The sequence below is a fragment of the Rhamphochromis longiceps genome, linkage group LG1 (genome assembly GCF_057381845.1).
Source record: "Rhamphochromis longiceps isolate RC_006_pf linkage group LG1, R_longiceps_female_GT1.1, whole genome shotgun sequence".
Lineage (NCBI taxonomy): Eukaryota > Metazoa > Chordata > Actinopteri > Cichliformes > Cichlidae > Rhamphochromis > Rhamphochromis longiceps.
The window spans coordinates 23247135-23273000 of record NC_140557.1 but is presented as its reverse complement, the minus strand read 5'-3'; the positions used below and the strand labels follow the sequence as shown (position 1 = coordinate 23273000).

At 39.9% G+C, this 25866-nt stretch overlaps 1 protein-coding gene across 1 annotated transcript in view; it reads left to right on the top strand.

Annotated features, from left to right (window-relative positions):
- igdcc3 (immunoglobulin superfamily, DCC subclass, member 3) overlaps window positions 1-24971 on the top strand; it is a 69154-nt gene extending 44183 nt beyond the window's left edge. The window contains exons 8-14 of the mRNA XM_085402708.1: window positions 11364-11611; window positions 13679-13843; window positions 14115-14303; window positions 14514-14618; window positions 16406-16541; window positions 16690-16900; window positions 17022-24971. Of these exons, the coding sequence (XP_085258834.1) occupies window positions 11364-11611; window positions 13679-13843; window positions 14115-14303; window positions 14514-14618; window positions 16406-16541; window positions 16690-16900; window positions 17022-17147 (1180 nt within the window). The 3' untranslated portion in view covers window positions 17148-24971. The remainder of the gene's footprint in view (window positions 1-11363; window positions 11612-13678; window positions 13844-14114; window positions 14304-14513; window positions 14619-16405; window positions 16542-16689; window positions 16901-17021) is intronic.
- Window positions 24972-25866: the final 895 nt, after the last annotated feature.

Below are 25866 nucleotides of genomic sequence, written 5' to 3'. Positions count from 1 at the left end.
TATAATTAAACAAAAAACCTCTGTAAATGACATAGCCTGTATTGAAAAGATGGGTGTAGTCGTCTGCAGAGTGAAGCCAGTGCCTCAAGTCTGCATTCTTTATAGTGGCCAGCAGGGGGCAACTTAAATAAGATGGTAAAGAAAATTGTGAGACACATGTTTGACTTCTCCCTTGATTTACATCCTCTGTAAAGTCTTTCCTGGTGAGTTTATGGTCTTGATCACTTGGTTTAACTCCTACCTAGTAAAACACATTCAGGTCATAAAATCCTTCATCCTGTTAAAAGGGAGTTTTTCTTTCCCACCATCACAAAGTCCTTGATCATTGGGGCTCGTCTGATTGTCAGGGTTTTCTCCCAAAATACTAGCGACAACAGTCGCCTCAAGGTGCTATACGGTAAAGGTAAAGCTTTACCTTAAAGCACCTTGAGGCGACTGTTGTTGCGAATTGGTGCTATATAAATAAACATGGACAGAACTGAATTGAAGGTTATGTCTACATTTAAGATTAATCATGCATTAATTGCCAAGATTTGATGATGTGGAAAAAAATTCTGAACACTTTTAGATTCATTAGTCAATCTCTGGATATTTAAAAGAACATTTTTTAGTCATAATTACATAAGATTACTCATCTACTGCACTCATTATATCTCATGTGTATACATTTGAGGGCAAAAGGGTAAAAACACATGTGACTTTCCCACTGAGGTATAAACATCTTGCAGATTTTAGCTGTATATTAAATTCACTCAGCTGGCAATTCACAGTGGGGTGAGTTTTACCGAGAGCCTGAAAGACCATGTAGTGCAGGGGTGTCAAACTCAAATACACAGTGGGCCAAATTTCAAAACTGGAACAAACATTAATATTTATTGAAAAAAAATATAAGATATAAGAATGAATCTTTTCTTATGGACTCAAACACGTTTTGCTGAAAAACTGAATATGGAACAAGCAAAGCTTAATACTAAACAATATATATATTAGCTGTATAATACCAGCAGGCCAGCTCTAATAGTAATTTGGTATGGCTTCGCGGGCCAAATGTAATTAGGCTGCGGGCCAACTTTGGCCCGCGGGCCAGAGTTTGACACCTATGATGTAGTGTGTTTTCTGGAGGTCCTAAAAAATATATATGGGATCAGGCAGAATTTACCTGCTGATCCAAGCTAAAACAAATGATATATAATGATATGCAAATTCATTCAACAGCTCCGGGTAGCACAATTATTCTGTTTTCACAGATACGTACATATATATAGATATATTCAGAGGCTATCAGATAGTGTAGGCTTGAGTACACAATGCAACATACCTAGGAGAGAGATTTTAATTAATGTGTGTGGTCGGTGTAACAGTATATACACACACTGCCGACTCTCATGATGCTGACCTTCAAGAGCAAAGAGGGAAGGAAGGGGAATCGATTGTGCATTTCATTCATACACACGCACACACATTAATCAAAAAGCAAGTCTGTATGTGCAAAATAGCCCCACGGTGCATGCCATCATTCATTTTGCACTCACACATAATCCAACATGACAATTCACAAGTGTGATGCCCTTTACTCCTCAGCCGCACGAACGCTTTTCTCGCCAAATGCAGGAAACCGACGAGGCTGTGTCGGCAATATGCGGTGATGTCAGAAATAAGCTGATTGGCTGCTTCTGTAAACACGCGAGGCGTGTGTTCTTCCTGACACAACCCAACAAATGTGACACCACGGACACACACTGCCAGCATTATTATGAAGCCCCTTCATTATTAGTGTTTGCTGGCCAGCCTCCTGTGAAATATGCTATCCTGGTTATTTAAACCCTCTCAGAGTTGGATCATTATACATTGTTCTTACATCACCAAAGCTGCCGTGTGTGATCCCTCGACAAACACAAGCTGTGATCTCCGACAGTTTAATAATTGAGAGGTTGAAAGTCAGCCTGTTTAGTTTTACTGCAGTGGATGAAAATTAAATTCTCCCTTGTGGTAAAAAAAAGAGAAGAATGACAAAAATCATTAAATTTTAATCATTCAGATCGACTAACAATCCTTTTTTATCTGTTTAGAAAGTTATGTAGTAACTAAAAGAACATTTTCAATTGTGTGTGAGAGGCGTGGTGTATTTTCAAATTAATAGCCAACATCTGAAGGAACAGGGCACCACACAAACCTGGTCATTTTGTAGCAGAATCCTTTCAAAGGGTTTTTTTTTTTCTTTTCTTTTTTTTTTAAACTTTCTTTCACCAAGACCTGCCTTTCTTGTTTGCAGGCCCCTCTCTGTGCCCCACATCCCCCTTTCCTGCCCACTTTACAGCGAGCTCTGGCCTGAGCATTGGCCTTGAACTCTGACCTCGCCTGTAATCAGTCATATCCCTGGGCCCTTCCCTCTTCTCAGGCCACAGACAGCTCATCACTCCTCCCCTCCACCCTTCCCCGCCTCTTCCTCCTGTTCTCTCTTTGTCCCCAGACTTTTTTCTTCTTCTTCTTCCTTTCACTCTCACTGAATCCAGAATGGCAAAGCTGGCTTTTGATGGGGTGCTGCTCGGAGACAACGGAGAGTAAACACAGCCTTAGCAGCTGAACAACAGACCCAAAGCCCCACTGTCAGCTATCCCCCCCGGTCCACAGCCTTATCTGTCAATCTGTGAAGTGACCTTGAACTGATGAGTAAATGATGGTGTCAACCTGTCAGGACGGGACAGCTCAGTTCAGGAGCTCCAATGAGACAAGCAAACAGTCCAAATTTAGGCCATACACCTCCCGTGTGTTTTCAACTCTGTCACTCGCTTTTCCCCTTCACATATGTTTGGATCGTTGGTGAGGTGTTGCTTATAAATACAGACCGATCTATTTGAAAAGAAACTGAGTCAGAAAGTATTTGAAGATGGCGAAGGTTTCAAAGGTTTCAATTTGAGTAAGCTTAGCATTTACTGCTGCCATTCATCAACAGTGCATCTATAAAACAAGTCATTTTTAATATTTCTCGACAGTGGATCAATTTGTAACACTGCAGGGAGTAATGGATCAAGAAGACGGAGCAGCCACAGTGAGCTATTAGATGAAGAGTTACAGGCGTGAGGCTGCACACCTCCAAAGTCCGATCACAGCTGCTTAAAAAACGACCACACAAACTTTTCCGTTAATTAAAAGTTTCCTTTTGCTGCATTCAGTTTTCTGTGCTACTGAATAGGGCTGAACGATATATCGCATTTGCGATAATATCGCGACATGATCAAGTGCAATTTTCTAACCGCAAAGGCTGCGATTATACTGCGATTATATTATACAATTCATGGGCTGCATCCTCCTGAGGCCGCATTTGTAGACCGATTACGTCACAGCGACGCGCCGAAGGCTGTCCAAATTACTACCATATCCCAGAATTCATAGCGCGGCCCAGCCAAACTCCAGTTTCCAGCAATGGCGGCCGCTACTAAGTTTTAAAATTACTCATACTAATCTTTCTGGGTCACAAAATAAACTTTTAACATATTTTCAGGCGAGAAAGTAGTTGTGTAAACATCAAATATCTGCTCGGTTTATCAAGATATCCCATATTTGCAAAAGTGCTTCGACGTTTTCAGAGGCGTCTGCTACCCACCAGCTCGACAGCTAGCTGGGAGCTCGAGGGTTACTGATGCGGCCGAGAACGGCACAACTCCCGGCACATCATTTTCAGATCACCGCGGAGTTTCGCTGCTCGGGTTAAACGTAATATATAAGTCACTTAGACAACCTAAAAATGTTATTGTTGGGCTTTTTTCAGTGTTTTGTTTGTTCGTGAGTAAATCGGTTTGGCTGAGATTAAAGTTATTAGATTAGATAAAATAAAACTTTATTAATCCCCGGGTGGGTTCCTCCTTGGTTTTCACACAGCTGACTAAACGTCAAACAGAAAACTTATTAAACAGAAGTATGAGACAGTCGAGAATTTACACCAGTGTCTGGTTATATTTTAGATAGCAAGAAGCAGACGGCCGAGTTTATTAAACTCCACCGAGACAGCGGTGACGCTAATCAGAATTAGCCTTCTGATTCAGAAGGCTAGACCGTCCAATTTCACGCCTTTAAACTTTAAAGGCGTGTTTGTGTGTGTGTTTATACAATTGCTATTATGTTTGCACTTTATGTGTAATGTTACTGACTGCAGAGATCAGTAAGATGTGTGTATTTTTTATTTATTAGTTTTATTTATTTAATATTATTTTTTAATTGAATGACTGTCTAGTAGTTCACAGATGTCGAAAAACTGAGTGTGGTAAAGCCACTGATTTTGTTTATGTATATTTCTGCAATCTGCACATTGTACTGACTTTCATTTTAATGTTTACACCAGGGTTCCTTGTCAGCACTTTATGCTCAGATGTTTGTAAGCTAAAAATAAACTATTGTGTATGTTCAAATATACTGTTGTGATTGAAGAAGTTAAATAAAAATGTCAGTCATCAATTCATGCATCACCTCATGTCATCATAACAGAGGTCTGTCTTCCAGGAAAGAACAGTTTAAAATTAATGTAATATAGTATTGGCCATACTATATGATGTATTGCTTGTCTTTGTTTAATAATACAGAAGACAAATACCTTAAAAAATAATCGCATATCGCATCGCAATCGCAATATTGGGGCAAAAAATCGCAATTAGATTATTTTCCATAATCGTTCAGCCCTACTACTGAACCACATTTGCTGTTAGAAAATCAGTCGGTGCTGAAAACCTTGACATCATTAATAAAGAGGGCATGCCACTTGTAAAACCTTTCATCAACTTGTGTGCATGAAAATGGGAAAAAGTTTCTTTTAATGTGTAGAGATAGGAGAGTTGTCCATATATGAGTTCATATAAGCAGCATCAAACCTTGCAGAGAATTTCTTCAATAACTAATACAGTTTCCTGGAATGTTTTGTTCCTCTTGGTCTTTACAAATACTTGTGACGTAGTTATCTAAACATCCGCCATCTGTCACATCATTCCTCAGCAGTGATCTGATACAAAAAGCAATGTGATTTAGATTTCCAGCTGAAGCAACAGAGAGAAAAAAAGACCTCAGAAACGAAACATCGTGTCACTAAACTGTCAAATGACACTGAGGCTGAACTAAAGACATTAAGCCAAAATTAAATGCAAGACATTACGTGCATCAGCACTGAAATCATTATACCTAAATTAATGCAGTCATCACTGTGCAGTGATAATTAACAGAGATAAAAAAGCAAATCTTCATGAATATGATTACAAGATCAAACAGGAACTTGATAATGAAACTCTAAATCAGAAGCGTCAAACAGTACAAGATGTGAAATGAAAATTACATATAAGTTATTAGTAGTTGGTTCTTATTAATAGCTGGAACATCTGGAAAGTGAAGTGAAGTGAAAGTGATTCAAATTCCTGCAATTATTTGGTTTGTTTTTAAAGAAGTAAAATACAGACAAATAGTTAAATTTGACCATTTTCTGCATCAAGTAACAAAAAGCGGAAATTTTGCGGCTTTTTTATAATCATATAAATCATCAAGTTTCTTGAAGATGTTTCACCTTTTTTTTGGGGGGGGGGGGGGGGAGTACAACACATATAGGATCAAAGTCGACTGACTGTGCCCCATTAACTAACATCCCTGCTCTAAAATGTCTAAAACATCTAGAGCTTTCCTCCTGGAAGTTATAAAGCAGGTTTTGACAGCAGTTGTGGAATTTCACAAGTGACCAGCTAACAGCGTCCATCCATGTGTTCATGAAATGTATGTGTGAGTGCGTGGGTGTGTGTGAATTAGCATACATGCAGCTGGACGCTACTGTACCTCCTCAAACAAGCGACTTCTTGTGAAATTTCGCTGCCTTCCGTTCTCACACTCATGGGGCGCATCCGGCCGCGGTGGCATTGAGTAGGGCATCCCTGGGGGCCTCTTTGCTGCGTCTGGTCAGGCTGCTTGTCTGCAAACACTCCATCCATCGCTGATATGAAAGGCTGTCAGAAACGTGATGGTTGAGTAGCGAGCTGAGGGCTGGTGACTGCTGCCACCTCAGGGGTCAGAGGTGAGATTGGCTCAGAGAGGCTGCAATGCAGAACACCTCTTTGACCTGATAATTATACAGATTGAGTCCACCTGGCAGCCTGGAGCGAATAATGACTCTTCCATCTCGCGGCTTTCTCTGACCCAGATTAGAAATCTCCAGTAACAACACTTCAATTTTGAAAAGGAAATGGAATAATTCAGTTCTTTGTCCTACCTGCTGACCCAGAAGAGGCTCGCCTGACCTTAAAAATCCATCTGCATGAAACGCACTGAGGCTGGCGTGATGTCAGTGTTGCTGAGAACTGAAATGCCACTTTGCTCATGTTCCCTTTCACCAATCTAGGAGGATACCTGCAGTACTGTGTAAAATTCTTAGTAATATAGGGAGTGCAGAATTATTAGGCAAGTTGTATTTTTGAGGAATAATGTTATTATTGAACAACAACCATGTTCTCAATGAACCCAAAAAACTCATTAATATCAAAGCTGAATGTTTTTGGAAGTAGTTTTTAGTTTGTTTTTAGTTTTAGCTATTTTAGGGGGATATCTGTGTGTGCAGGTGACTATTACTGTGCATAATTATTAGGCAACTTAACAAAAAACAAATATATACCCATTTCAATTATTTATTTTTACCAGTGAAACCAATATAACATCTCCACATTCACAAATATACATTTCTGACATTCAAAAACAAAACAAAAACAAATCAGCGACCAATATAGCCACCTTTCTTTGCAAGGACACTCAAAAGCCTGCCATCCATGGATTCTGTCAGTGTTTTGATCTGTTCACCATCAACATTGCGTGCAGCAGCAACCACAGCCTCCCAGACACTGTTCAGAGAGGTGTACTGTTTTCCCTCCTTGTAAATCTCACATTTGATGATGGACCACAGGTTCTCAATGGGGTTCAGATCAGGTGAACAAGGTGGCCATGTCATTAGTTTTTCTTCTTTTATACCCTTTCTTGCCAGCCACGCTGTGGAGTACTTGGACGCGTGTGATGGAGCATTGTCCTGCATGAAAATCATGTTTTTCTTGAAGGATGCAGACTTCTTCCTGTACCACTGCTTGAAGAAGGTGTCTTCCAGAAACTGGCAGTAGGACTGGGAGTTGAGCTTGACTCCATCCTCAACCCGAAAAGGCCCCACAAGCTCATCTTTGATGATACCAGCCCAAACCAGTACTCCACCTCCACCTTGCTGGCGTCTGAGTCGGACTGGAGCTCTCTGCCCTTTACCAATCCAGCCACGGGCCCATCCATCTGGCCCATCAAGACTCACTCTCATTTCATCAGTCCATAAAACCTTAGAAAAATCAGTCTTGAGATATTTCTTGGCCCAGTCTTGACGTTTCAGCTTGTGTGTCTTGTTCAGTGGTGGTCGTCTTTCAGCCTTTCTTACCTTGGCCATGTCTCTGAGTATTGCACACCTTGTGCTTTTGGGCACTCCAGTGATGTTGCAGCTCTGAAATATGGCCAAACTGGTGGCAAGTGGCATCTTGGCAGCTGCACGCTTGACTTTTCTCAGTTCATGGGCAGTTATTTGGTGCCTTGGTTTTTCCACACGCTTCTTGCGACCCTGTTGACTATTTTGAATGAAACACTTGATTGTTTGATGATCACGCTTCAGAATCTTTGCAATTTTGAGACTGCTGCATCCCTCTGCAAGATATCTCACTATTTTTGACTTTTCTGAGCCTGTCAAGTCCTTCTTTTGACCCATTTTGCCAAAGGAAAGGACGTTGCCTAAAAATTATGCACACCTGATATAGGGTGTTGATGTCATTAGACCACACCCCTTCTCATTACAGAGATGCACATCACCTAATATGCTTAATTGGTAGTAGGCTTTCGAGCCTATACAGCTTGGAGTAAGACAACATGCATGAAGAGGATGCTGTGGACAAAATACTCATTTGCCTAATAATTCTGCACTCCCTGTAATGTTACCGGGGTCTTTGGACAATACCTGCTATTTCACTCGTTTTCAGTCCATTCCTTATACAATTTTTAGAGGAATTTCTTGTTGTTTGTTAAGCCATTTAACACTGACCCCTAAACCATAAGTCACCCTAAAAAGGGCACCTTACTCAAAGGATGAACCTGCGTTGTGTCTACACATAACAACCAAAACAAATTCTATCTTAAAGCACAAAGCACAGGACGAGCCTGTCACAAAACACATAATTTGTTCCCATCTATGCGACTCTATGAAAATTGTGAACAGTAACACAGTTTGTCAGACATGGTGTGCAGCATGTCCTTTAAAAATCTGATAAAACCAGACAAGTGGAAAACAAAAGAAGAAGTGGCCTAAAAAACTGATGAAGGGTATCTGAATAAGCAGCAAAGACCTGACACAGACCTAACAGATGCATCTGGCTCTTCAGTTGATCCATCTAGTGCTGGCTGTCAAGAAGCCATTCTTAAGGAAGGGAAACAGGAATAAAAGGCTGAGTTTTGCCAAATTACACAAGAACTGGACAGAAAATTAGTGGCAATAGGTGTGATGGCAGCACCGTGGCAGGACGGTGGCATGGTGGTTAGCAGTGTTGCCGCACAGCAAGAAGGGCCTAAATTCCACCATCAGGAATCCATCCACCATCTTTCTGTGTGGAGTTTCCATGTTCTCCCTGTGTTTGCCAGGGTTCTCCCCGGGTACTCCAGCTTCCTCCCACAGGCAAAAGACATGCAGTTAGTAGGGATAGGTTAATTGATCCGTCTAAATTGCCCATACGTGTGAATGTGGGAGTGAATGGTTGTTTGTCTCTGTGTGTTAGCCCTGCCACAGACTGGCGACCTGTCCAGGGTCTACCCTGCCTCTCGCCCTATGTCAACTGGGATAGGCTCCAGCGCCCCCCGCGACCCTAAAAAAGGATAAGCAGAAGCAAATGGATGAGGTCTGATGGAGTGATGAAATTTGAAACTTTGAATGTCAGGAGTTATTCCTAAAGACCAACCAATAAGTTACAGGAAAGCTTGCCTAAGCGAGTTCATTGAATAATAAAGGTGATCACATAAAAATATATAGAGTTGTTAGAACTGTTAAATCACTACATCTATTTCCCATTTTTCCTGCAAAATATAAAGAGAAGAGGGATAGTTCAAGATTGACACATTACTTTCTAATAGCCCATCTATATTTTGATTTCTTTTCCTCATAGCAGCATTGTGAGGAAAGTTTATTTAATATAATGCTTCCTGTTCATCAAAGAAAAGTCACATTCTGCTGTACCAACTCATACAAACTGGAGTAGCGGGATATTGCAGTTTGCATTCAGTTTCCTCGCTTAAAGTTAAAACACAGCGTGAGAGCCACAAACCCGACAGTTTAGTTCCCTTTATCTGGCAAATGCTTCTGAACTCTAGAAATAATATGACCAAGGGGTGCACCATCTTCAAGGTATAGCTCAGTCCATTTCATATTCATGTTTTGTTCAGCATATATTATACTTTAAATACAGCAGAAATGGCCTTGACATAACAATGACATGAAGAAATGCTTTACACTGCAGTGCCTCATTTCCGTAGTATGTTAAATGTTTTACTATTTATTTCTTTTGCTTGAAGACAGGCAGAATGTGAAAAGTGGATTATGTATTCTTGTCTAAAAACACCTACACAACCTACACATGTACATACATAAGGTAAACACATGCACACACACACAGTGCTCCCCTATATTTATTCTATAACTGAGGACAACCCAGGTAGGAGGGAAGCGATAGAAGTAGAGAAAAATGAGGACAAAGAGCAGCGTGTCAGAGGTTTGATAGAAAAGTGTGTGCGTGTTTGTGTGTGTCCATAGGTAGAGTTCACATGTGTGTATGGAAATGTCACAGTTTATACCGATGTGGGCAAATTAGATTTTTTTGAAGCACTGATATAAATTTATCTACTGCCATGGGAGATTCAGTTCATGATGAATCTAGTATGTGCTCCGCATGATTGAGGACCTTCTGTTCTTACTGCTGCTGCCTGCTGTCTGTGCCACAAATCACTTTTTCTCTCACCCAGCTGAACACAGTAACTCGTGCTCTTGACTTTATGTCACAGTCATCTTTTGTTCTGTGTGGTCCTTACCAGGAGAAAGATATACTACATTAAATGGATTTATTCAAGCATGAATACCTCTTGAGACTTTATTTAAAAACACTACTTTTTAGTTTATGACATATAAAGACTTCAGTCTCGAGGTGCGCTGGAGCCTAGAAGGACTTGTCTAGACATTGCCCATCAGAGATGCATGTTACTGTATAGATGGCTGATGTTTTCAGCTAGCAGCTTAAGCACTCTTTAATCTACCAGCTCTCTTGGACAAAGACATTACGGTGTGCTACACTTGTGTAATGACAACTTAAAAAAAAATGTTCCAACGTTATTCTTGCAATTTATGTGTGTAAACTGTCAAAAGTTGGTTTTGAAAATTAAAATTGTGAAACTAAGTAGTAATGTTTGGACAGCAGTACAGAGAATACTACACAGTGTTGGAGCAAGACAATTTTTATAATGGTGGGGAGGTTGAGCTCATTTCTTGCATAGAGATGAGGTAAAACGCTACAGGAAAAACAGTTTTTGTATTTTGGGGTTTTGTTTGTTAACACTCGCTCTTATTTAATATACACGATTTACATTTTTTTCCTTTTTAATTAGTGAACCGTTGCTGATACTGTAAAGCTCATAAGATATTTACAATTTTAAAAGGTTCACTGTTTAAATGAGTACATGAAGGAAAAGTAGCTGTAGAGAAACAGTTCTGTAAACAGAAAGTTCCAAGGAGAAAACCAGTCATTACCACTGGTCTTGTGTGGAGGTCAGACTTTATAGTCTGGTTGCCATGGCCACCCCATGGGTCTGCCCCCGATGCTATAATTAAAGAGGATATGTTGTTGACGCTGTGAGCAGAAAATTTCAAAATCTAAACTTAAAAATGTTTGCAACTCCTGTTTTTTTTTTTTGTTTTTTTAAGCCAACATGGGCAGTTACTTTCCCCAGATTTTAACAGTTTTTGTAGCATTTCATCTAAACTTCAAATATGTGAGTCACATAATACAGAACAGTTTCTTTCTTACAGTTTGTAAGAAGCATTACTGCTATCACTGGCACTGAATCAACGTGATAGGTTTAAAGGCTAAAGAAGGCACCTAAATTCCTCATAGTTAGAATTTAAGGCAGCGAATTCACCTGCTCAAACACGAGGTGCAGCTATTGCACTGCTAGTAAAGCAATAGTAAGAATCTTATGTTCCACATTTGCACCAGAGAAACTAAACTTCCTTGTTTCCTTTCTTCTTTCCCACACTCTCTGCTTCCTGCTTCTCTCCTCTGCTGCTTCCACAGCACACTGACAATATATGGCATCAGTCAGAATGACGAGGCTATCTACCAATGCATCGCTGAGAACAGCGCAGGCTCTACGCAGGCCAGTGCCCGCCTCACGGTGCTCTGGGCTGATGGACTGCCTGGCGTTCCCACCCACGTGGAAGCAGAGGCCCTCTCCCCCACCACCATACAGGTGTCCTGGAGGGAACCTGATAAAAACACTCAGGACATCATCGGTTATGTGCTCCACATCCGCCGGACCTCAGGTGGGGCTTCTTGAAGATCCAGATACAGTTTAAAGCAAAGCTTTAGTTAAAACAAGTGTGACATGATGTCAGTGTCAAAAGGCATGCCAGGTGAGATGAGAGGAGGCAGAAAAAACACAGGCCTCTTAACGTGGAATAAATCAGCTCTGAAAGTAAATAAGTGTTTGAGGAGCCCCATGACATTTTCACTGAAGAATTAGGAATGGATGCGGCTAAATTCATTCGCATAACTACAAATGGCAGCAAACAAGAGAACGCTGCCACACTTTCATTATAATTCAATTATGTAAATAAGCTGCTACAGTAATGAAATGATGAGGAACGGCACTGACACAGACAAAGATGGTCCTGAGGCACAAAAGCGATTTGTAAGCACACACACGCACGCACACATCACTTCAGGCTAATGCTTTACTTTAGTTTATTTCATTTATTTATCACGCCACTTCAAACTAGCAGCCATCGTTGTAACAGTCATACAAATTATTGGTAAGGTAAAACCCTTCATTAGTGGTAAGCGCAGGTTTCTAGTAGTAGAGTATGAGGGATGTCAAATCTCATGTGTAGTTTGGTGTGTCAGACTTTGGAAGAGTTATCGCGTCAATATTAAATGAGAAACAAGAAACAACGACCAAGGTGATATGGTGCCTATGGAAAATTCATGTTTTAGTATTTTACACTGAATTACCTTGACACATACTTTTGTTTAAAGATAAACAAAGAGGTGGATCCAAGGTCTACAGAAAGGAAAGAAATCAAAAAACAACAAGAAGCTGTTTTCACATGTCAGCTTCATAATATTTAAGGATAATTTGTTTTTGTGGTGATTTTCAGTTTTCCTTTCTCACAAGATGCAACCAACACACACCTTGAATCAAACTGTTTGCAAAATTCAACAACGTGACCTCAAACCTCCAGGGAGAAATCAACTTTGCAAAATTGTAGATTAGCCCTTTAAAGCCTGAACCATGAAATAAGTGCCGGAGTGTTTATTAAACCTTTTCACAAAAAATTTCCATATATGAGTTTTAATTTATAGCATATTTGCTATATCTGCATTTTATTTGTGATGTACACATCCGGGACAGAGAGGAAGGCTAGTTTGAGCTTTGAGTCCAGGATGCCATTTACGTGAGAAGGGAAAGACCAACTCAGAATCCACCATTGTAGGAACATTGTAGGTTCACCATGGTCATTGGTCAATAATCATGACAATTTACTTATTAAAGGTCATGAAACCGACTTTGCCTCAAATGGTGCCAGTGTCGGCTGTTATGCACATGTACTGTTTATAAGGTGGGGAAACCTGCACTGAAGAAGTCACTTGGATGATGAAAAGTGTCTCCTATTGAAAATGCTACGTCCAGATGAACAGAATCAACTTAACACTCTGTGTTAGGGGGTTACAGACTGACTGATCTCTGATCCCCAACTGTTTTGGATGTTTACATTGGTTCTCCGCTGTCAGTTGGTGTCTAGAAAAGTCCCTACATGCCTACTTGATAAATGCATGTGTCATTTATTTATTTTCTTTACCTTGTGGGTATGGTACAATTAACTATGTATGTTTTTACTTGTTTTTATGGGGAGACCATTGTAGCACCTGCTGATGTTCCCCTCAGTTGATCTATTAACTGATCATTAAGGGACCTGGGAGACGACTAATAGTATTTCCTGTAATTTCCTCTCCAGCGTGGCGTGGCCCAATGGATTGAGGGCTAGATGTAGATAGTGGTTATGGTTGGATGAATTGCTGAATTAAAAGCAATAAAATGCTTTAACCCATCCTGAACAACTCTCCCGATTCCTCCCTCCATCTTCTTATGCCGCCCCTGCAATTCACCCTGAGGCCCAGAGCGATACTAAATTAGCTATTAAATACTGTAAATGCTTTGATAAAACCCACTGAAGTGGGCAGTAAGCACAAGTGCTAATAGAAACATATTATTTTCCATTTTTCTTCCTTTTCCCAATTATTTCTTTCCTATTTTTCTTACAAATCGTTTCAAAATTTGGCTCCTCCTTTCTTTTATTCCCCCTCTTCTCCCTCCACCCTTCTTCCTTCAGACCCGGCGGAGATGGAATACGAGGAGGCTGTCAGTAAGGTCACGCTGCAGCAGATCATCCGGGACCTGGAGCCCTCCACCAATTATACCTTCTATGTGAAGGCCTACACATCCCATGGGGCCAGCAAACCTTCGGACAGTGTCACAGAGAGCACTCACGGAGAGGGTGAGTTGGCGGAAAAAAAAAAAATTAGAAATATCAAGACTCCCACAAGATTTGTAGCACAGGTAAAACACACGATTTCACCTTAATTATTGCAGAACATCCATAAAACATAAGACAAATTGGGCTGCTCTCATTGCTTTATATTTTAGAGCTTGTTCATCCTGAGGAAAAAAGTAAAAATATTATTGCTCACATTTTATTTTTCCCACACCTGATCAAATTTCTGATAGTTGTTTAACTACTTTGGCTTACATTTTGTTTTGTGTTGCAGTGCCAGCTCCTCCTTCCCTCTACACAAAGGTGGTGAACGGTAGTGTTGTACAAGCAACATGGGAGTCTTCCTCCAAGATGGGCCAGCCTCAGGGCTTCAGACTGTATTACAGGAGAGCGCACACACCACTGTTCACTGGGCCCATCGCCTTCCCTCGCAACGTCACCCAGTACAACATCACTCATCTGGGTGAGACATGACAGCTGACTGTATCATTGCTTTTATTGGTAATTAGCGTCACGCGTCGTAAGCGCTGATGAGCGGGCCTGTGATGCAGAATGGTTTGTTAATGCACTTTAGTGGGTTTACATAGTTGTTTTTGCCAAGAGCTAAAAATATGTGTCACTAACAGCTCGTGGTGCTTAGTTTTGATTGCTTTCTTTGTTTCCTTTTGTTCAGACTCCTCACTGGTCTATGAGATAAAGTTGATTGCTCACAACCAGCATGGAGACGGGAATGCCACCATACGATTTGTTTCACTTCGGGAGGCAGTGGCCAAATCAGGTGAATTTTTCTTTATCATTTTTCCATCATTTAAAATACAGTCATCTTGAAATGTGGATATATGGAAATGTACAGTCTGCCCACATTTCCATATCACATTGTCCAAGGACAAAAAAATCTCAGGAAGACAGACAGTGGAGAAAAAAGATTATAACAATACACCTAACAAAAAGGAAAATAATAAACTGAGAATAATAGAAATGCATTTATTGTTTCATTGGAAAAACAAAACTGAAGTTTGAATCAAATACTATGATGTGAATTAAAAAATAAATCAAATATTATCATCATGCACATGATGATGTATGGATTAGTGAGATGGCGCTGTCCCACAGGTCATCTGATTATCTCACCAATGTCTATTTCCAGAGGTGGAGAGGCTTCCCATATGCATCATCTCTATATATCATAGACTACGTGTCCACGGGTTTAATCCTTTTTATATTGATTGATTTTGTGAGCCTGATGTGATAAGTCTTTCTGACGGTATTTAGGTAGGATGAAAAATATTTCAAGAAAAATAAATGTTTGCCTGGAAATGTAAGAAAAAAGTAATGAATGGCGTGTCATTCCAAGATGGGTCAGCAAATAAGACAAATCCAAAACCAGGACTCATGATCTGAATCCCAGAATGAACTGTCGGAGTGGAAATAAATGGTTAAAGGTCATTTGAGAGAAGCGAAGTGTCTCTGAAAAACTTAAATGTTTTCTTTATTGGATCTGCATTTTGAGTTAATGCATTTTGAACTACAGGATTTAATCTTTCAGTGATGCCAGCGAGAAAAACTAGATCACAGAGGGTCTGTTTGTCTAGTATATTTATTTAGAAAAAGTGTTTGCCCAATATTAATGTAGAAAATTGAAAAGTCCTGGCCAATCCTGCAATTTGGATCTCTCGAGGTGTGCTTTTTGAATACAAGAGACTAATGTACTACAAAGATAAAGAGAAATACAGTTATATCACGCCTTCCTTTGATCTTGCTATAAAAAGAGTATCTTTACTGGGGCTCTCGCCTCTTTCTCTTTCTCCCAATCTCGTATCTGTCTGAAAGTGTAGACTTTGGCCTACACAGGCTCATCAAATGATTTCTGCCCTCTGATCCTCAGTATGGCGCATATGAGCTGACATACCTGACTCACTTCATCCTCACTAAAAATGATTCGCTGGGTTTTTTTTTTCCAAGTATTGCTGCTGCATTTCTATCGTTCCACTTTATCTTGGAAGAAGTGGACCTTTAACACAAAAGGTCTGCCCAGTGTGGGCTGCAAGATTCTACGAGCAGTCTGTAGAAGTGTAGTGAAGGCCAAGCAAATCTTGCATCATCTAGCATGCTGTGGGTGTACATCACCAAAGCCATCCTCCACAAAGTTGTTTCTCTGTTACTTGGATTCCAAGTTTAATCTTTATCAGACTGGTCCAGGACTTGAGGCATGGTTTAGCTGAGATGACAGCTCGAAAAACCCAATAAATCACAAGAATCATCACTCAAAATAAGGGCTAAACGTGGTTGGAGTACAGTGTGGATTTGAGCTAAATATGACCGTATATCGATCTCACAGAAGAGATGTCTTTACTTGTTGCCACTACCCCTTATACCGCTGCAGTGACCCACCAAATATGGAAATATTTTCACACCGCTACACACTGCCCACATCAATACGGAGCATGAAAGTAGATTAGTCTCACATAGCATCTTTTGTATCAGTCAAGTTGACCTTCATGCCACATAAACAGTCCAAGCTCACCCAGCTGTGATGTGACCGTGTTGTGTGCAATATCTCCTCAGTGTTGGACGGCCCGTGCGACTGTGTGAAAGATGAGCAGGGCAAAACATCCACCACGGGCATCATAATCGGCATTCACATCGGCATTACCTGCATCATCTTCTGCGTGCTTTTCCTCGTCTTCAGCTACCGTGGCAGGTCAGAACTAGCACGACGTGCACATTCATGCGGCAGTTAATGGTGCCAGTGAAATAACTTGCCAATAGTTGCTGTTAAAGGGTCTATTTCTATCGTGTGTATAGAATCAGGCAAACGTTTAATGTGTGCATGTTCGTGTAATCCCCAGATTAATGATGTGTAAGACAGTTCAGGCCACCCCCCAGGCAGGGAACGGCGCTGCTGTGGACTCTTCTTCGTCTTCCCAGGGAGCCTCTGGGCTTAACGGGGCTGCCAGAAGAGAGATGGAGGTCAATGGCAGCGCGGCGAGGAAGAAAGCAGTTGACAGCAATGAGCTCGAGAGCCTTTTCATGCAGCCAAACACAAGAGAAATGTGCATGGTAGGTCCTCAGAGTGAAAAGAGTGAGGAAAGCTATGTTAATTAAAGGAAAAAAAGTATATTCTATCTAAGCTGAAACTAAATGAAATATACTCAGTCTGATTGTTTGCACGTGTTTTCAGTCTGATTCCTACATGCTGAATAACACCCAGCTGTCTACGATACCGCTGGATGAGTTTGCCGTGGAGAGGGAAACCCAATTCCGAGAGACTCCTGTAGCAGGAGCAGCTCAGCAGGACCAAGGCTAATAATGTATGAAGGCCAATTCACACGACACTGTCCAGTGTCCACGCAGACTTTTCTCTCACTCAGGTTGACAGATTGTTGTTGTTTTTTCAAAGTCGTCATTCCTTTTGTGCAAAGACTTTTTTCTTTTATAAAGGAGTTCTGGAGGATCTAGGACTGTATATCTGAAGCCCGATGAATTTTTAGTTTTTGTTTTGGTCTTTGGTTAATTTGCTGGTGTTGGGCAGCACCTAAGACAGAGGCCCCAGAATGTCCTTGTTATACAATGGTTTTATTTTTAAGTTTATAAATATATGTATATATATAAATATATACACTATATCTTTATCACTTATATGTCAAAGCAGTTATAAGTTATTGGTCTTATCTCTACTTTTCTGTGGATGTCAAAGACTCCTGCTGCCTACTCTCACCTACCAATGATTCCACCTTCTTGTTCACAGAAGATCTCAGCCTTCTTCCAGGGATTCGATATATTCTGCCTCAGGACTTTGTTTCAGTGATTTCGAAATTTTTTTTTATGAGTTTTCGGCCTTCATGCAGGCGTTAGACTTGGCTGCGTGAACCTTGCGATAGAAAGAAAAGAAAGAAACCTACCTCAGCCGGAATGAATGTGTAGTGGGAAGCTTTTAGGGACTTTACCTTCCCCTGAGCTCACAGTTACTTTACATGCAGAGGAATTGGTTTGGAAGTGACAAAATCAGGTGCCGCTCTACCTCAGATGTCAAGAATCATCTCTCTTCTCCTGCTTGTCGAAGTAAAACAAAAAAATAAAGAAAACAAAAAAAAAGTATCCAACATAAAGCACTTCCAAATGCTGAAATTAATGTTCTACCTCAAGATAACAATGTTAATGTTGTCGCTGTTGTTGTTGTTTGTCTGTTTATTGCATAATGAAAAACCCTCTTTTGGCCCTTTGTGAAGTCCTGGCTTCCCTCTGTTGGTGAATATGGTGTTTGTAGATACAGCATCAGTACCTCATGCAAGCTGACAGACTGATAACATGTTGTACGGTTACGGTGTGTTGGAAATATGTATGAATTATGCTAATCTATTGTAAGCCTTTTGATAGATTTGACTTTATTTTAAAGATTGTAATTTCTTTTTTCCACCGTAGTTGCTTCAGTTGAATGACAAGGCTGTTAGAGATACACTGCATTGTCAATGACATCTTAAAGACTAACTGTGCATGAGATGAGATGTCATGTGTTTTTAAAAAGATAAAGCTAAATTGAGCACAAATGTTAACAGAAAATGGCCCGTGTCTGCGAATAGTTTGGATCATATTTCTGGAAAATCTGCTTATTGGCTTTCTTGTTGGCAGATGAAACCGCTCTCATTTGATCTTTCTCAGTTTTAAGGTCATAGCTGTTTGGCAAGTAGCCTAGCCCTAATTCCAAAATTGTTGTTAACCATCCCCGGTCTCTTAGACGCTTAGATGAGCTATTAAAAATCTAAATTCTCTAACACATGCTATTAAATATATCTTTTTTTAATATGAAAAAAAGCCAAAGCTTAAAAACAACTATTTGGAAGAGATTTATGTATTAAATGCACGTATATGCTATTGCTTTTATTTTGTCCTGTTATCTAATATTTAACTGTAGTTTTGACAACAGAGATATGAGAGCGGTATTTGACCTCTGGAAAGAAAGCAAAAAAAGCTCTAATTTTTTTTTTTTGACAGCAGTGTATCTCTAAACTTTTTCTGAATATTTGTGTCAGCATCACTTTCTTATTTTGTTTTCACATCACATTTCCAGCCTCCTTCACGAACGCAGCAGTAGCCTTTTATTTCTCTTCTGGTGCCCAGTAGACGTAACAGTTGCCGGTTAAGCTCGTTTACTGTTACTCTTCTCAAAACTATACTTGCTGCTCGGCCTTCTCCCTCCTGTCAACGCTGACTATGTGCTTCAGGTGCTTATAATATCTTTGAATGCTGACGAGCACAGACAGAGAGCTGGCTGAGGGAGATGGACGGTTGTTGGGTAGCTAAACAATTACAGGGCTTTTCTCTCGCCGGCTCTCTGCTCAGTGTTGTCACTTGCTGCACAAGTACTGATTTGATGCATTATGGTTACCTACCTCAATCTTGTTGTTGGCCTTTCTCTCAGGTCTTAATGAAGGACACGTACAGAGTATAAACAATGAACTTAATGTATATATATATCTACAGTCGTGTGACACAGTAAGTATATCTCATGGAAATTGCTAGCTTTTATTACATACTGGAGCAAGCAAAAACCAGGTCATCTTTGAAATAATGCCTGAAGATAATCGCTCAACTTTTTGCTGAACAAAAATAGCAAAAGAAGTTAAGCTTAAAATCAAATACATCAGAAGCTAGTGTTGCCCAATATAGCAGTAATTACATCATGTAAGCCACCTGCTCAGTTTTAACGAGGCTCTTCACCTGAAAAGCTGCCTGTTATCGGCACCCTAGCAGGGCCTGCTGTGATTTTGCTCCAGAGGATGTATCTGGCTCATTCTCCAGCCTGGAGTAACAAATCTTTGTGCAGCTATTTCTGTGGCGAGTGCTTAAAGCCAGAGAGAGGAGCGCTCTAGTGCCAGAGAGCCTTTTTGTATTGCGGCTTGTGAGCTGTGTGTCTGTGGCTACTTGTGGTGCGTCTTAGTTGAATTCCCAGGTGGATTTTTCAACTGGTACGCCCCCCTTATAGATATCACCTTTATCTACAGGCATTGTTTCCTAAGGGACCAAATGTTTCCCCCAATATGTCAAAAGATCAATAAATTCACACGACTGTATAATATAAATACATAAAAAATTGCAATTGGCAAAATATGCTGGACAGACAGAGTCAATAGAAACAGACACAATAGGAGGGGGAACATTTTAGGACCTTTATGTTGAGCACTAATTATTTAAGCAGTTCAAGTTCATGCTTAATTTGTAGTGATTGTTACTTTTATTACTAGCACATCAATTTTTTTCGGTAGTGATTTACTTTATGTCTTCTCTAGACATAAATAAGTTTAACTGAATCAAAAGTGGGTGGCACGTACAACTCGACATCATGTACAAACAAAAAAAACACTTTCAGACCTCTTTGGTGCATCCAGGTATGGGATACTGTAAACAGTAAAATGCTGACACTAGCACTTTTTTTATGAAAATGAGCTTGTCATGTCTCTGCTGCCCTAAGTAACTAACATTAGTGTAAGATGAGTGCATTTAATATCAGCAAACACCTTTGATTGAATCCATGGTGTTGAATGCAAAATGCTTCCTGGTGCTACTCCTCAGGCAGCTTTGTGTTATCCATTCATCAGCCTTAATAGTAAGAAGCATATTAACAGCTTCATTTCTGACAGGTGGCAGGGCATGCAATGGTTTAAAGGTCACAGCATTTTTGAGTCCAGTGGAGCCAACTAATGCAAAATGACCTGTGTTCTACTTATGCATCATACATACAGTGTAGGAGTACTTTTGAAAAGCATGCACCGTCTGGTCCTCCACCACATCCAAACTGAGAGCTGTACGTGTCCCCACAAAAACAGTAACTCACCTGTCATTTTATTGTGTTATGCAAACCAGCATTAGAGTCAATCTCACTTTAGTGATCATCCTAGGTACTATGTTTTATGCCTTTTTAATTTGTTTGCATATGCGTATTTCTTTGCATTTCTCTGGTATCTATTTCCTGCATTTAATTGTACACTATGTTGTTGATATCATAACCAGCGCTGGGGGAAAAAAGAAATGGCAACTGTCAAAACAGTAGAACAAATGCTTGACCTAAATGTCTCCTCTGTGTATATTCACTAACTGCAGATTAGTTTCTCTCCGGGGCTCCTGCAGCTTTAATCAGTGTTTTCACCTCTGTGGAGAGAACTTTCACAAAGGACACAATGGGTATTTTTTTCCTCCTTACTTTGTTCCTCAGTCCCTTGGTGTCATTTAAGGTTAATGTCCTCTTGCAGGAAATTGTACACCACTGTGGATTTGACAGGCGTTAGTGTCATACGGACGTTTAACCTGATTCACCGTGGATGCGGTGCGGTGATCATCATGTTTACTTGATTAGACTTTGATAGGTCAGGTTGTCATATAGCTGTATAATATTAGAACCTGTGTGATTTATTGGGGTGCTTAAAGCTGTACTCACTGACTGACTGGTGCTGTAATCCATCAGCTGTGGGGAGCAGATGATTCCTTTGCTGATATGGTTAGTCAAACTGAGGCCTTTGTCTTACATATTCTGCAGTTTTGAGAAGTGTTTCATCACTAAACGCTGCTCTTGTCAATGAGACAGCCTCCTTTGTTCCTTGTTCAAGAATCCTGACCTTTGGTCAGGGAGGGCGTGTGCTCAGGGACTCTCTGATCCTGTGTTATATGCATCTCAGCCGGCCATACAGTTGGCCTACTGAACTTGAATTTCCTCAATTTCTGCTTTGTGCCCAGTTCAGACAGATTTGCTGCAAGGAATGCCATCGTTGTCTGTCATTAAAACTGGAATTGTTATGCTTTTACTGCTTTCTGTGATATGAATGGCTGTCGCAATGGTCATGACCAAAGATTCAAACAGTGGTTTCAAAATATCTGCAAGTAAGCCCAAAATCTCAGGCTCTGCTCTAATTTCTCAATTTCAGACAGATCGTTCTACTCTAAAAAGAAGAGAAAAAAAAGAGGGATATACCTGGTATGGTCACTTCAGGTACCATACCAGGTCTCTCTGGCTATGTTTAAATGTCGTGTTTGCAAAGGGCAGCCAATCAGAAGAAAGTTGGTAATTGAAGTTTGTACTACTTGTTTCAGACAAGATAAAATTAAGAGCTTCATCAAAGCCCAGCATAAGATAGGTAAGGTTTACTCTGAACTGTGAATCGTACAAAGCTATCCTCATCAAACATATTCAATTATAAATGAGCATAATAGGTCCACAGGTGTTGGCAGGATAATGGTTATTTAACTGTCATTTTGCCTTTGTTTGGCTCCTCTGATAGGAAAGGGAACATTTGTCATAAAACAGTTCATCCGCCTCTTAAGCGTACTGAGGGGTGATGAAAACAGGGAGGCACATTAGCATCATGTTACAATTTCGGCAGAAGAAATCATGTGACAACAGTAACATTCACAAGGACAATCTAGATTTTTATAAGAATATGCTGCTTTTCTTTACTTTGTATATTAAATGGATTAATTTGGGGGTTCGACTCTGGGTCAGGCAAGAAAAAACAAAAATACAAAAAACATTTTAAATAAGTTAACTGAGCTTTAGAAAAATTAGTAAAAGGACCATTATCTTAAATTTAGATGGACCAAATATTTGATCAAATTGACTAAGAAAGTGTTTAGAACAAAAAAAACCTGTCATTTCTTCATACTTATACCCTCAGGTTCTTAAAAATAAAACATCCTGGACTGGGAATGTGCAGGGTTTCTTTCACATATGGTGCCAATATGACTCCAACTCTTCATGCTCTTATAATACATTGACTAAACACAGGTAACCAGATCAAGTCAGGGGGGTAAGATAGGCTTAGTCTGGCTAGATTGGCACTGTATTGTTCTATGATGTCTGTTATGAGTGTTAGTGACTCTGTGGTTGATCTCAGTGACAAAGACGTTTAGCACACCCGAAATATTAACTTTTTTCTTTTTCTAATTAAACTTTGCCCTTTTTTAAAAGTCCTTTACATTATGTGGTACTGATTGTTGTGGCACCAAATGACTATCTGAGCTGACTGTAAATTGATTACATTTCCAGTACATTTATCTCTATGGTGTTTTGCTCTGATACACTGATGACTGTATGTGTCAAATAATGCTGAGTTTCAGGATTTTTTGAGTGATTTATACTGTTGTCAAATGGTGGTTTATTGTAACTGTACTTTAATGTTTGATATCAGTATTATATTTTACACGCTCCTGTTGAGAAAGCAGATTGAATTCAGTATGTTTAAAAGTAGAAGGCAGAAAAAAACCCTACAGTGAGTCTGCATGAGAAACAAAAAGCTGATGTGTTTTTTTTTAGCCCTAATTGAAAAGTTTTAGTTAATCCTTATTGGCAACACTGTGATATTTAGCCAAATCATGACAAAAAAATACAAAAAAAAATCTTGTATTCTCAATATGGTACTATTGATTGTCAGTCTGTTTTGCTGGTGTATATTGATGAAATAGGCTGAGTGACCTTTTTTTCTGTTGACAAATCTAAGTCTCTCTTGTCCTCGCTGATGCCTGATGATCACCTCATTCTCATCCTGTTCCCACCAGTCATCCTCACATGAGTGACTCAGGCTGAGGTCCTGCCAGTGCTGTCACAGTTAAAGTGAAAAAGGTGTCTTTGTTTTCCTTCACAAAGCATCTGCGGTTGAGGACAATGTGTGTTTTATATTGATGTTGTCAGCATGAGCTAAAGCCGCTCAGTCATCATTTAATCAGCTGCTTAAATGGAAAAAAGAGCTCCTGAGTAGGATCTACACTGCAGGTATAAACCCCAGTGCCAAGCACTGTAGTGAGCAACAGCTTCGTACGAGAGATGCATTGCTAAATTTCCACATGCACAGCAACTTCAACTTGCAGCACTGCAGGCAAAACGAAATTTAGAAAGTTATGTCAATATGATGTTGACATACTAAACCATGTAGGCGTATGAATGTGTGACCTGTTCTTACCCAGAGTTTCTGGTTTCACCAAGAATTTTGTATAAAAGTAGAAAAAAATGCTGATGGGATTATTTTTAATCATTAAACCTCTTAAATGAACTATGTTTCCACGCCAAGGATTTAAACCTCCCACACCTTGTCACCACCTCCAGAGCTGAGAAGTGATTGCAGAGCTCGAGACTGCTCCATCGGTGAAGTTTAATTACTGGGTTTAAAGCCCACGAAACACATTTCCTTAGTACATTAAATATTCACGAATAAATAAGAAGCAAACAGTTCAGAAAAGAAACCTCCCTGATTATTCAGTTTTAATCTGCTTCATCCAAAAACATTCAATTTGCTGTCTGGTAAAAATGCATCTTCTTTTACATGCTGATATATTGTCAATATATTGCGTCAAACATTGACTTGGGGCTCACTGTAATCTCTAATCAGAGGAGGCATTACTTTTAAGCACATTTGGCTCATGATGCTTTTTTTAAATCAACATCTTTTAAGAAATGCATCATTATATAAATGTCTTATTATATTTTAATGTTAGTTCTAAAAGCAGTGTCTTTATGGTCCAAGTCTGAACTACGATAAAGGGCACCGTAGGAAAAATCTGCCCTGTAGATTTGTTTCTACTGGCTTTACATGCTGTATTAAAATGTGCAAAATTTCTGTTCTATTCTATAACCATTTATTCCCAGCAGGGTTCAAATGAGGTGCCAGAAGTTTAAAAAGAGCAACTATATGGTGTAGCCTGTGTTACTCAGATTTTGTTAAAGAAAAAAAAGTTGCAAAGGAATAAAGGAGCACAATATTTTACATTTAGCTCATGATCATGCATAATCATGTCTGTCTGTCCGTCTGTCTGCTGAGGTCACTGCCGATATCTGCTTCTCTCCCACAGTTTACTTCAGGTCAACACTAGATAGTTTTAAAAGTGTTCTCAGAGAGCTGTCATGGATCACTGCTGTATAAAAAGGTTTTGTTTCTATGCTCTCTCTAGAGACCATGTTGGTGCAACTATAAATTGTAATCTGCATACATATCCACATATAGTGTATATACTGTATGTGTGTATGTATATGCTTTAAAGGAAAAATAGACCATTTTTAGTGGTTTGTATTGTTTTAGGGTTCATTGTGCAACACTGATAGGAGAAAAAAAACCAATAACAGTGATAATAAACTAGCTCTAGTGATAATGAATCCAGAGTCTGTCTTTATTCTGTGTGTGTGTGTGTGAGTGTGCATGAGTGAGTGTGTGCACCTGGTGCAAAATAGTGTAATTTACAGCACAGTCGTGAGTTTGCTCGCTTGCTTCCTGCAGTCCGCTGAGATGCAGCAGATCAATCTGGTGCAGGCTGCTTCTCTCCCTCCCCACATCACCATCCTGTTCTCGTGTTCAGCACATTAACTCATGGCCTCCGTGGCCAGACAAAGAGTATTGAGCACCAGGCCCAGAGCTCCTGGTCAATGAAGGGTGGTGCCGGACTTCTAATCACTGTAAATCCCAGTGCATGACTGCAGACAAAGGAAGAGTCCAATATGAATCAACGTCCTCTCTCTTTCTCACTCTCTCTTTAATATGATTCCATTTTTTTTTTGTCTGCTTGTTTTTGCTGCTTTTTTTTTTCCTAGCATACCTGTTGGTAGTAATATTGTTATATATTGTACTCATGGATGCATCGTGAATTCAGCAACATAATAATAAATAAGTCCTGCAGAGCAACGTGGAAAGCTTACACGGGACGTTTATTATTAAATTCTAGAAGACTGATTATTCAATCTGAATTTCTGAGCAGTCAAAGGACATTTTATGCATTTTTGCATCCAATTCTCATTTTTTAAGTTTGCTCTTGACCTTGGTTCAATTAATTCCTCAGCTATATTTGACCTATTGTGTTTACAGTCCTGCTGTCTTTTCTGTTTTTTGTTTTGTTTTGTTTTGTTTTGTTTTGGTTTTTTTTTTTTTTTGGGGGGGGGGGGGGGGGGGGGGGTGCTCACTTTTCAGTTTTACATTCCACTTAAGTCAACATAAAATGACCCTTTTATAACTGCCAAGGATTTCTATTTAGCTTTCCTGATCCCAGCAAATCATTTA